The 12436-nt window shown below is 42.7% G+C and overlaps 2 protein-coding genes and 1 non-coding gene across 4 annotated transcripts in view; 2 read left to right on the top strand and 1 right to left on the bottom strand.

Moving 5' to 3' along the window:
• POC5 (POC5 centriolar protein) overlaps positions 1 to 4981 on the top strand; it is a 37530-nt gene extending 32549 nt beyond the window's left edge. For both annotated transcript variants that reach the window (XM_070412208.1, XM_070412207.1), the window contains exon 12: positions 3045 to 4981. In XM_070412208.1, the coding sequence (XP_070268309.1) occupies positions 3045 to 3188 (144 nt within the window). In that variant the 3' untranslated portion in view covers positions 3189 to 4981. The remainder of the gene's footprint in view (positions 1 to 3044) is intronic.
• On the top strand, positions 356 to 462 carry LOC139009716 (U6 spliceosomal RNA). Its single transcript, XR_011471418.1, has one exon. It is a non-coding gene; the product is annotated as a U6 spliceosomal RNA (small nuclear RNA).
• Positions 4982 to 6134: 1153 nt separating the features above from the next.
• Positions 6135 to 12436, bottom strand: part of ANKDD1B (ankyrin repeat and death domain containing 1B) — a 42667-nt gene continuing 36365 nt past the window's right edge. Inside the window, 4 exon segments of the mRNA XM_070411705.1 lie at positions 6135 to 6202; positions 7428 to 7559; positions 9299 to 9500; positions 10038 to 10133. Of these exon segments, the coding sequence (XP_070267806.1) occupies positions 6135 to 6202; positions 7428 to 7559; positions 9299 to 9500; positions 10038 to 10133 (498 nt within the window).

Below are 12436 nucleotides of genomic sequence, written 5' to 3'. Positions count from 1 at the left end.
GAGGAGAAGATCAACATTCATGATGACTGGTTCTTATTCTGCCTTTTACTATTTTGTCTTTCTATGCTTATTACACATGCGTCTGAATCTGCCTTTCCTCTTTTAAGAAATTAATTTCAGAAACATTATTTCTTCTCAACAGTGTAAAAATTATCAAATACAAAAAGAAACACAGTGTGTCAGTGGCCAGAAGGATAAAATATAGAAATGATTTCTCATTCATTTAAAAAAGAGGCAAAAACTGTTAGCCTATTAACTAGCTGTTCATGTAACAGGTTTTTATTACAAGAAATACTTCCCTACTTTTATAATTTTTTTAAATTTTTGCTCCTTATTTTAAATTCTTCTTCCCCTTGTGCTCGCTTCGGCAGCACATATACTAAAATTGGAATGATACAGAGAAGATTAGCATGGCCCCTGCGCAAGGATGACACGCAAATTCGTGAAGCGTTCCATATTTTAAATAAATAAATAAATAAATAAAAATAAATTCTTCCTCTTTTTCAATACAATTGTCATCATATTTCTAGTTTGGAAAAAAGTTGGTACCTCCATGGAATTTAAGCAAAAAAAAACACAACAGGTTAGTGCCCCAATTATGCTACATATTGCCTTTGTGATCATATATAAAACAAGGAAAATAGTTGAACCTTCTTTTTCTCTTGTGTAAAATGGGAGTCAAAGAGTACTTAGCTCTTATGGTTTATTGTCAGAATTCAGGATTAAGTGAGATAATGTTGTAGAAAGTCACTTTGTAAACTGTAAAACCAAAAGCAAATAAAAATTGCTAGAAAAGGATACAGGAGCCCTATCTGGTTTGGCTCAATGGATAGAGCCTTGGCCTGCAGACTGAAGGGTCCCAGGTTTGATTCTAGTCAAGGGCACATGCCCGGGTTGCAGGCTCAATCCCCCGTAGGGGGTGTGCAGGAGGCAGCCAATCAATGATGCTCTCTCATCATTGCTGTTTTAATCTCTCTCTCCCTCTCCCTCTCTGAAATCAATAAAAATATATATATTTTTTAAAAAGAATACAGGAATACCTCTGCGTTATTTCTTGTACTCAAGAATTACCTCAAAAAGTTTAATTTTTAAAAGTAACAAGAACAACAACAACAAAAAAGTAACAAGAACATATTCCCAAAGAGAAACAGGATTGATTTTCAAAGAGATTTCTCTCACCTTGACCAGTATGTTCAGTGGTTAGAGCATTGGCCCAAGGCCTGAAAGGTCTCAGGTTCGACTCCGGGTCAAGGGCACGTACCTGGTTGCAGGTTCAATTGCCAGCCCTGGTTGGGGCATGTACAGGAGGCAACCAATCAATGTCTCTCACATCGATGTTTCTCTCTCTCTCCCCTTCCCTTCCACTCTCTCTAAAAATCAATGGAGAAAAATAACAGCAGTAAAAAACACAAAATAATTTTTTTTAAAAAGGTGAAGGCTTTAAAGAGACTACACATGTTTATTTTTAATTTAGCCTTTGTTTTTAGATTAACAATAGAAATTCATATTTTACAGAAAAATAAGGAACTAAAGACTTTTAACCCGTTTCTGAGTTTATCTCACAAGCTGCCCTTTGCATGTGCAGTGCTTCTCCAATAATTGGCCATGAATAAGAAAGCCACAACTGCTCCCATTGTTACCTGACTTGGATATGTGACAGACATGATGGCGAGCCTCTCTACAATTTTTCATTTTTCCCAAGAATCAAGATCCAGAACTACCAGAAAGTTATTACTAATAAACCAGTAATCAGGTCTCTGACACTTTAGCCCCATCTGCTGGTTAATTGCTTGCTTCTGGTGCTACTTTATTCTCTACTGGATTTTGTAGATCATGATACCCATGGTAACGTGAATCTATTTCTACAGTTCCTCTTGCCAATCCCCCCCAAAGAAAAATACCTCTTTTGACAGGGTCAGATTAGGTGGTTAGCAACTAAAATTTCATAGTAGTGGCAAGAATATCTCCCATTTGTTATGATTACCCAGTTAATTTATATACAAAGAAACATATAGTATAAAAATATTTAAGGAGGTTATTTTTCCATTTCCTTAAAGAGGAGCTCTTATTCTTAAAGCAGAATCTAAAATGAAGACCTGCATATCTGTATCATAGAGCTTTTGAAATGCATAGTGAATGTTTTGATCAAATATATATAATTTTACTTCAAGTATTTTAGAGATGGCTTTTCTAAGTGGGAGACCCTAATCAGAACCTACATCTGCTAGTCAGTGACATGAACTGAGAACTCATCTGCATAACAAATCCCACTGTGGCCTACTGAGAAGCTGTATTGGGTATAATACAGGAAAGCCTTACATGTGTACATATTACACAGATGTATACATGTAATGTGAACTCATGTACATAATACGAACTTGAACATCTGCATGTATAGATGAAGGCAGATGTGTCCCGACTTTAATGCATCAGTGCTCCTGTCTAAGATGTTCCTCTGAGCTCGGAGGCAGTGTGCATGTCCTCCCCTCAACATGTGTCCCTAGTCTCTACTTATTTCTTTCTTTAGAAAGTTGTGGTCCATGTGAAGGGAGCACCAGGCCTCTGAGAAGTCCTCCTTGTGTGTCACCATAAAAGGTGTAGTCAGTTCCCAGGTGAAATATGACAGACCTGCTTTATGCTGGTTTGCAGCAAGGACCAGACTGGATTCCTTACATGTTCCCCAGGACTGGACTCCACATATCCCAGTGGAGGGCTTGTGGGGTAGGACCCTTCTTCCAGACACCACAAAGTCCCTTTCTGCAGTTCGCCTCTCTAAGCATAAGATTCCATCCAGTTGAGTCCTCCTTGAGAAATGAATGCTCCCATGGCTCACTCTGTGCTCCTCTCGCATAAATTACGGGTATTGAGCACATCAGTCTAATTGGCTGTGGGTTTCTTATGGAAAAGGACCACAACTTGTTGTAACCACTACTTCAATTCATTGCTTGACACTTAACAAATGTTGGGTTAAATTATAAATGATAAAATGATATTTAATATGTGTAATTTTATAGGATTATTTAAAAAGATTTTTATCTTTTCAGCAAACCATTCCTCAAGCTGCTGCAACAAAATACCCCCGGACTATTCATCCTGAAAGTACTACCTCAGCTTCCAGATCTCTCGGAACCAGATCAACTCACACCCAGTCTCTCACAAGCGTTCATTCCATCAAAGTGGTTGACTGAAATGTATACGTTCATATTAAGATCTTTTAAGTGCTCTGGTTTTACCAAGGATTAGAAGTCTTTAGTTTCAAATTTTTCCATATTTTTAGAACATCATGGATACATCATGTTCACCTTTTCAGAATTATAAGAGACTTTTTCAAGCCACACCATCCTTTGTAAAATAATATGTAGGATTATTTTAATGTTATTTTTTTAATTTAAGCAATTAAGTAAAACTTTTTTAAATTAAAAATCTGGACTGTATTTTTCAATAGGCTCAGCCTGTGGCTGATTATAGCATCAAAGTATATAAATCCTGTTTTTTCTACATTATTCCACAAAGCTGAATCATTTCCAAGGTTCCTAAGTAAACTTCTAAGAGAAGTTTATTTTAAAAATTATTAAAACTAATAGAAACTAAGGTATTTTTAAGTGAAAAAGATAAAGACCAAGAGTACTGATATTTTTATCACAGAGTTTTTTGTGACTGTAATGTATTTGTCTTCATTTTCTAGTAGTCCAGCAATTAAAGAAAGGGGGAAATGGCAACACCTATGAATAATTTTTGATGTTAAAAGGAAAAAAATTTACCAGCACAAAAACACAGTTACAGAAACATCAAAAGAAAATTTTCTATTAGAATGATCCTATTTCTGATGTTCTTCCTTGCCTCTTTGGAAACCTCAGTTTGGAATCCATATTGTTCTCTCTAAACATCCAGTGTCCTGGAGTGGTGTAGCCCTGGGCAACTCGGCAAATCTTCCAAGCCTGAGTAGAGACTTTTCAATGCTGGCCAATAGGAAGAAACCATCTGGGCAAAACTGACCAAGCAGTACAGAACCAGGCTTCTAATGGTTCATTGCTGGCTGCCTGGGTTAAAGTACTTATGGGTGCATAAAACATGAGTAGATTCTGAAGTATCTTTCTAGGGCTTCAATTTCCATATTGTTAACAGGAGTGGGTAGATTTAATACTCTGAAGCCTCTTCCATTTTGAACATGACCTAGTTCTATGCTCTAATTGTGTTGCAGGAAACAGTTTTTCTTATGTCCTTACATTGTTAACGACATCAGATATCCCATTTTCTAAAGGGGCAAATCAGGGCTTTTCTGAATTATTTGAACTATCTGGCCATGTCTTAAAGAGTATTAGATCCATCTTATGCCAAACTTGTTCTGGGTTCTGGCCCAGCTCCTACTGTGGCAAACAGCTCATGGGTTACAACAAACACAAACCAACAGCACCTCATCTGCTGCCTATACAGAGGGCAATCTCCTTACCCTCTTCCTCTCCCCGAGGACTTCCATCCCTCCCAGTCCAGTCATGAGGGACAGACAGGCTCCATTTGCAGTCCACTCATGAAGCCCTGAATTAACACCCATTGTGGTATACAGATCAAGTCTTCCTTGCTCCCCGCTATGCATAGCCATCCCATCTCTCATCTCTTGGAAGAGTACCCTCAAGGTCAAATAACTTGTGCTTGGTACCAAGTGGTGGCCAATATGGTAATTGATCCTGGTCTAGGCTCTCCCTCTGTCGCCATATCACCCCTTTTCCTTCACTCCTGCTCCCTTGAGTTTGCATTCCTGAAAGAAGCAGTGGCATGTAAACGGGCTTCAGGCTCCGCTTTTTGAAGAACCTCAATTACAATTAGGAGCAGTTTTCAGTGTGCAAGCCATAATCATGTGGACAAACTGAAGTCAATATTATGAATACTGTAATATCATAAATCTTTTTAAATTTTAAGTTCTGGAAGCTATATGGTATAAAGCATCAAGTAGTTAGTGTTAGCCTAAGTTAACGTAAATTCAACAATTAAAACACTTTATATTATTATAAAGTATGTATTCATATTTTTCTATAAAGAAGTTGCCCAGATTTGGGGCGGCGGGGGGGGGGGGGGGGGGGGGGGGCGCGGGGACGGGAAGAGGAGTAGCAAGGTCAGTAGAAACTGGCCAGACTGAAGAACAGATGGAGACAAGACTTTTCACTGAACACCTTTGTTAAAACTTGGGAATCATGTGAACATATTAACTGTTCTAAACATAACATTAAGTGGGCCAAAGATGTAGAACTATAAATTCATGATAGAATAACTGGATTGATATTATTTCTGGCCTTACAGACCTAGAGTCAGAATTTGAGAATGGAGAGTCTTAAATTATAATGAATAGGTGCATATAAACTGACATAAATTGGTACTTGATTTCATGTTTAATAACTTTCTCAGATTACAAAAATAATACATGTTCACTGTGGAAAAAATTGGAAAGTACCAAGAAGTACAAAGAAAATAAAGTCACCTATAATTAAATCACCAAGAGATAAAAAAAAATATATTGGTATATATACTTCTGGCCTTTCCATACACACTACAATATGTGTTATTTAAAGCTAACAGTGACTATAATTTCCGAAGCCAGTTTCACTCACAAGAGAAATAATAGTTAACGAGGTCAATACTATGGGCATGAGGCTACAGGCATTCTCCCTTCATCCTCACCAAACTGCTATGGCAGGTATTTCTTCCATTTTTATAGAGGAAACTGGAGATTTGGAAATTGGAATATTAAAATGCCCAAAGTTTCATAATTAAAAAGTGGCACAATCACTACTCAAAACCACGTGTATCTTAAAATCCCCGGTTTTCCTATATGCCATGCTGCTGCTCCCACCATCATATTTTTCTAAAACATGAGGGTACAAAATCATGCTATCACATATGTTACATCAAATGACAGAAATGGGAAAATCATACAACTTGCCTTAAGCAAAAGCCAAAGTGTTTTTTGACTTTTCAGTTCAGTGGTTGGGAAGTAGAATACCACTTTTTCATCTGTTAGGGATCTATTTCCACTATCCTCATAGCTGAAAATCAATCCTGCTAGCGGGACTTCATGGCATTAAAGAGCTGAACTTCAAAGGACTGGATGCTGAGTGGAAAATCACTTACATACAATTTCTCTAGGCATTTATGAAGCTACATTTCTTGGGCTTTAAGTTAGTTTCACTTTTGAATTGCCGGATCTTTTCTGGAAAAAAATAGCATGACATTTATTATTAATGGCTAACATTTATTAAGCACTTACTATGTGCCAGGCACTATTACACACTTAATCCCACAACAGCCCTTCGCCAGATGCCTTTTTTCCTAGTTAATAAATGAGAACACTGGCACAGCGAGGTTACAGAACGTCTCAAGGTCACACAGCTTGTTAGCATTGGCGTGCAGACATGAAGTTCAGAGCCCATGCCCTGCATCCCTTCAGAACATGCCTCTAGTCCAGCCGTGGGCAAACTACGGCCCGCGGGCCGGATCCGGCCTGTTTGAAATGAATAAAACTAAAAAAAAAAAAAAAAAAAAGACCGTACCCTTTTATGTAATGATGTTTACTTTGAATTTATATTAGTTCACACAAACACTCCATCCATGCTTTTGTTCCGGCCCTCCGGTCCAGTTTAAGAACCCATTGTGGCCCTCGAGTCAAAAAGTTTGCCCACCCCTACTCTAGTCACTCCCTGGGAGTTCTTATGGATACACTTGCCCAGTGCTATGAGGACAATGTCATGGAAAGTAGGCATCGTCCAGGCACTATTCCTTATACTTGAAACTCAATATTGGATCAGGTGTCTGATTTGTGGAAGTATGGTCTCAGCTTCATGAAAAAAAAAAAATGGCAGATGTTGCTATATTTTGCATGAATGGTTATGATTACATGTAAGTTATAACACCACCTAATTTATTGATAAGTTTTCAAAGCATCTTCCCTAACAAGATAATCTTTGGCAGAGTAATTTTTAGCACTAACCTCAGCTGGCAAAGCAACAGGCTGCCTGCTCTTTTCTTTCAACCTGGAGGTGACATTTTCAAATGCACTAACTTGCCGTATCCCAACAGGGGCCAAGTAGCGTCTGGAGCGAGACAATTCTTGGTTGTGGAGAACTATCCTTATGACCTAGTTCAGCGTTCCTGTCCCCCTGTCACCTCCCCTATTCTCCCCCCCCCCTTCATCCCCCTCTACCCACACACATAGACAAAAATACTCCTGTACTTTTTCAAATGCCCACTTAACACTGAGGACTGAAAAAAACAGAACAAGGACTCATTGAGTCACTCACCAAAGAAGCTGCCTATGCTGACTGGGCCCCAGTGAATCCCAAGCTGGGACCGTTGCTGTTCAGGGCAGTGTCTCTGCCAACGGTTCCCTAACATTTCAAGGGACCAGGAGTGCATGTCTATTGAAAACTGTCACTCACCAGCTAGTTCTTGGAAACCTGAGCGGACCAGCTCTTCGTACAGGTGCCTGACCGGCGCGGCCTGCATCATCAGGGCCCCATGCAGCCAGATGAGCAGAGCCCTGTGGCCGTGTTCACGGAAGCTGTCCTGTCCTGTGCCACACACACAAGGTCAGAGGCAAAACACCACCTGCTGCTGCTGTCTCTCTGTGCCTGGGATCTCAAGTCTAACTGTAACTCCTCTGTGGCTGCTCTTCTGGCGATGGTTAGATCAAAGCCCCAGGGGAGGAAAGCCCTTCCAGCTGCCCCCACTGGTGCTGCTTTAGGGCGACCAGAGTGGGGACTCACACCAGCACTGGCCATGCACCCACTGTGCTAGACATAGCCCAGAGGAGCAGACTCAAGATTTCACAGCCGCATCCCTGCCCTGTGGGAAGGGACAATCTTAATGAGAGGTGGAGCTTTTTAAACTCAAACTTAAAGTGCCTATACCACCTGGGGATCTTGTTAAAATGCACGTTCTGGCTCAGTCAGTCTGGGGTGACGACCAGCGTGTCTAATAAGCTCTCAGGTGCTGCTGCTGCTGCTGCTGCTGCTGCTGCTGCTGCCCGTTACCCACACTCTGAGCAGCAGCAGGTAGCAACCTGCCACTCCAGTTTCTGGTGGAAGTCTGCATTCCCTCCCCTCTCTGGACCAGTGAGTGCTGGGCAAATACTAGTACTCCCTGGATACCTAACCCCTGAGAAGTGTGGGGGACGTGCTGGGATGTGGAGATGAGAAGCCACTGCCATTCCAGTAGGAGGTCACAGTCACAAACACAGGGCAGGCTTCTGGCTCGGTGGAGTGTGTGCCCAGGAGCTGGGCCTGAGCTCGGGGAGGAAGTTCATGGGACAGACTGTTGGAGGGACTGGCGTTTCAGGGAGAGCGAACTGTGCACATAAAGAACATACTCCTAGGTGAACCCTCTGATCTTGCCCTTGCCCAACTAATTTTCCTTAAATACCATCATTAACATGCCATGCCTCTGTTCAAAAGTCCACCAACTCCCTGGTGCCACTACCAGAATCACAATATAAGTGGATTGTGAATGTTACTGTTATCATGCCAACGAGGGTACAAACTGCATCAAACATGGCTTACTGAGCCAATGGACCCTCACCTGGCAGAGGTAGGCCCCGTGAAGGCACTCTGCAGTGTTGGCCTGAAACATTTTAAACACCCCCCCACACACACACCCTACCCTGATAGCAAGTACTCAGAGGGCACACTATATTTCCAAACCATTTCTTTAGGCCAAGAGCGCTTTCTAGAAGACAACTTTCCTAAAGACTTCACAGAACATATATGTCTAATTAGCAACAAAGGAGAAATAACAAAGAATTCTTTTCAGAAACTATAGCCAATATTCAATATTTTCCCTTTTTTTCACATGAAAATGTGTCCTAGAATTAGCCATAAAAAGCACCGTCACTTGTGGTACAAGTAGCACGGGATCAGAGGATGTGCTTCTTTGTCTACAATCCCCAGCAATCAGCGGTGCAAGTCAATGATAGCATGGCGCTTGTTCACATCTCATGGTACCCACATATGGGAATTGCTATAAGTAAAAAGTTTTCCCAAGGAAAGTGTTGGCTTCTTTGTTTATAAAGTTAATTGGTTGATTAATGCCAAACAAGCTTTCTATCTTTCCTAGGTTTGGGCCAAATCATTAAAAAGCAAAGCTAAGGACTCCAGCTGATATGAGCTCACTAGTTCTGACAGCTGGAGTCTTGGCATCCTCTAAGAGAGCCCTGAGTCTGTGTCCCTGGTGCTTACCTGGAAGATCTGCCACCAGAAAGGACTGCTGTTCCCAACACTGAATGCCTCTGCCCACATCACCTGGGGGTGCTCACCTGACCACTGCTCCTCGATGGCTCTGATCTGGTCATCTGTGAAGTTCCATGCTCGGGCCAGCCTCTGCCATTCGTTGGCCTTCAGCTGACGATAAGCCAGGTTCCAGAGGAGACTGTCAATATGCCTGGTCTCCTGGCTGTGATCTTGCTTGAATGTCAGAGAAAAGTTGGTTGGTTCATCCCTGGTGCTCTCACCATGCTTCTAAATTGAAAGTAATGGTATCAAATGATTTTAGATATTTTCTGCTTATTGCCTTATTTCAGAGTAAATATTTTCAGATATAACTGGTAAGGGGCTAACCAGGACTACCTTTTCAATGTTATCTATCATTGGATCATTTTTGTCATTCAAGATGGAGACAAAAAAACAACGAATCCCTTAATAGGGTGCTGTTATCAGAATGTCCACAAGAGAGCACTATGGCAACTACTCCCTTACTAGGGAGCTGTTCTCAGCAGGTCCATCAGACATTGCAACACCTCCCTGCAGGGGAGAGCCCTCTAGGTCTATCATGGGGTTTTCTTTTCAGACTGTCAGATTCATCACTACCGTGCTGTTCTCAGAATGTGAGTACTGTCTGCCTGACACAGGAAATGTGAGGGGTGTTACAGTGTTGTGTCCCTTGCTTCTGTCGCAACCCATTGCTATTTCCCCACCCCCCAAGAAAATAGAGGTGATGCCTTGGCTAAGGAAATGTCACCACAAAAAATGCATTTTTAATGTATTGTCCTTCCTTGCCTCTCTCCAGGCATAGTATCTTTCTGCTTTTATGAGCATGTCCACAACAAGGCTGTGGTTGCTCCGGGAGGCCACCGCCAAGGCAGTCTTCCCTTGCTGAAAGTTAAAAATGAAAGTGTCAGGTGGGATGGCCTAGTTACCAGGCGGTTCTCAACCTGTGGGTCGCGACCTCTTTGGGGGTCGAACGACCCTTTCACAGGGGTCGCCTAAGACCATCGGAAAACACATATATAATTACATTACGATTCATAACAGTAGCAAAATTATAGTTATGAAGTAGCAACGAAAATAATTTTATGGTTGGGGGTCACCACAACATGAGGAACTGTATTAAAGGGTCACGGCATTAGGAAGGTTGAGAACCACTGGGTAGGTAGGAGCTCTAGTTTTAGAACAAGGGAGCCTGGGTTCAAATCCTAACCCTACTGCTTCCTTGCAGGGTGAACTTGGGCCAGTCCTTAGCTGCTCTCCATCTCAATAACTACTTCATGGTGTCGTGGTGAGAGGTATATAAGATAATGTATGTAATGCCCTTAGGATATGTCATGCATTACACATGTAAATTGTCCAAGAAATGCTAGATATTGATTGTGTCTGGTGCTGGGTCAACTGGGCAAGGGAAAGAGTTTGGGCTAGGGACTCACAATCAACAAGTAATATTTTACACGTGCTCTACCAATGAGAACCCAAACATTTCTCCAATACCCTCTGGGTTCTCCCTGGCTCACTGCCCTGGGATGTGCTCAGCAAATAAATTACATGATTGTACCTTTTCTCCTCCAAAGGCAGACTCGACCTGTGGCAGAGGCTTTAGCAAGCGGCCATGCCCCCACCCTTCCATAGCCTTTCCTTCCTTTCTTCTATAGGAAGAAACCCCTTGGTTTTAGCTGGGGACTTGGCCACTCCAAACAATTCCTAGTCCCCCTTGTACTGAGTTCTGGCCAGCAGTACATGCAACTTCTGGGAAGTATCTTTAAAGAGAGGAGGGATTTCACTCTCCTTCCTTTCCTCCTCCTGAGTGGAATGTTGGCATGGCGGTAGGAGCTTAAACAGCCACCTTAGCCCAAGGAGCGGAAGCCGTGCATTAAGAAGGGTAATAAGGGAGAAACCAAGATGGCGGCATAGGTAAACACGGGAAATTGCTGCATCACACAACCACTTCAAAAATACAACTAAAGGAGAGAACGGACATCATCCAGAACCACAGGAAGGCTGGCTGAGTGGAAATTCTACAACTAGAAGGAAAGAGAAAAGCACACTGAGACTCAGAGGAGGTGCGGAAGTAAAGTGCAGAGGTACGGAGGCGCACGCGTGGAAAGGGCTGGCAAAGGAGGACGCAGGTGTCTTTTTCAATCGGGAGGGAGACACGAGCTCCTAATGGCTCTGAACTCCAGTTCCGGGCGAGTCTCTGGGGACCCAGACTCATATGGGGAGAAACTGGACTGTCTGGAATTAGTCAGAACTCGAGGGCGGCTTTCTCTCAGAGGTGCTTGCAGCGATTACCGCGGGACACTGAGACCCCGGGGCCTCTTAGGGCAGGACTGAGGATCAGCCATAGCTGTTTGCTACGCCCTGTTGATTCCCTGAGACCCCGCCCCACCCAAGCTGGAGCAGAGGGTTTTGCATATGAATGCCCTGGCCCTTTGAGATCTAAAATTGCCTAACAAACTGCAGCTGGGTCAGACAGACCCAGAACATCCAAGAGAAGGCTCAAGGCCCCACAGCAGCTTGCACTGCTTCACAGCTGGGCCTCATCTGGGCACCTCCAAACCCCAAACAAGGAAGAGGAATCTCCAGATCTCTCCATAGCTCCTGCTGGGTAGCCTCAGGAAGAGGTAAAATTGGCACCTCCTTAGAGATACAAGAGCCAGTGTACCCAGTGGTCAGATTGGGACCATCCAGATTACAACTCCTCAGATCCATAAGGGACACACTCAAGGGGCAGACTCAGTGAGCACCAAAGCCCCACTGAAGCAAGTCTTGCCCCATAAGGGTGTCTTCAGCACAGAAGTTCTCCCACTGTAGACACAGCTGATTCTCACAGCCAACTGGCCTGGAGGTCAATTCCTCCCAGTGATACCAACAACAATCAAGGCTTAACTACAACAAGACTGTGCACACAGCCCACAAAGGGGTGCACCAAGAGTGTCCACCCCAGGTAATTGGGGAGGCTGAGCCACTGGGCCCTATAGGACACCTAGCACACAAAGCCACTCTATCAACACAGGGAAGCATAAAAAATGCGGAGACAAAGAAACAGGTCACAAATGACAGAAATGAAGGAAAGCAAACTACAGGATATAGAGTTCAAAACCACGGTTATAAGGTTTTTCAAGAATTTTCTAGAAACCGCTGATAAATTTAGTGAGACCCTCGAGGATATGAAAAAGGACCAACTA

Source organism: Myotis yumanensis, unplaced genomic scaffold (assembly GCF_028538775.1).
Source record: "Myotis yumanensis isolate MYYU_CA2020_CCGP unplaced genomic scaffold, mMyoYum1.0.hap1 SCAF_4, whole genome shotgun sequence".
In the NCBI taxonomy this organism is placed as follows: domain Eukaryota; kingdom Metazoa; phylum Chordata; class Mammalia; order Chiroptera; family Vespertilionidae; genus Myotis; species Myotis yumanensis.
Note: the sequence above shows the minus strand (reverse complement) of the source record. Positions and strands in the feature narration are given on the sequence as shown.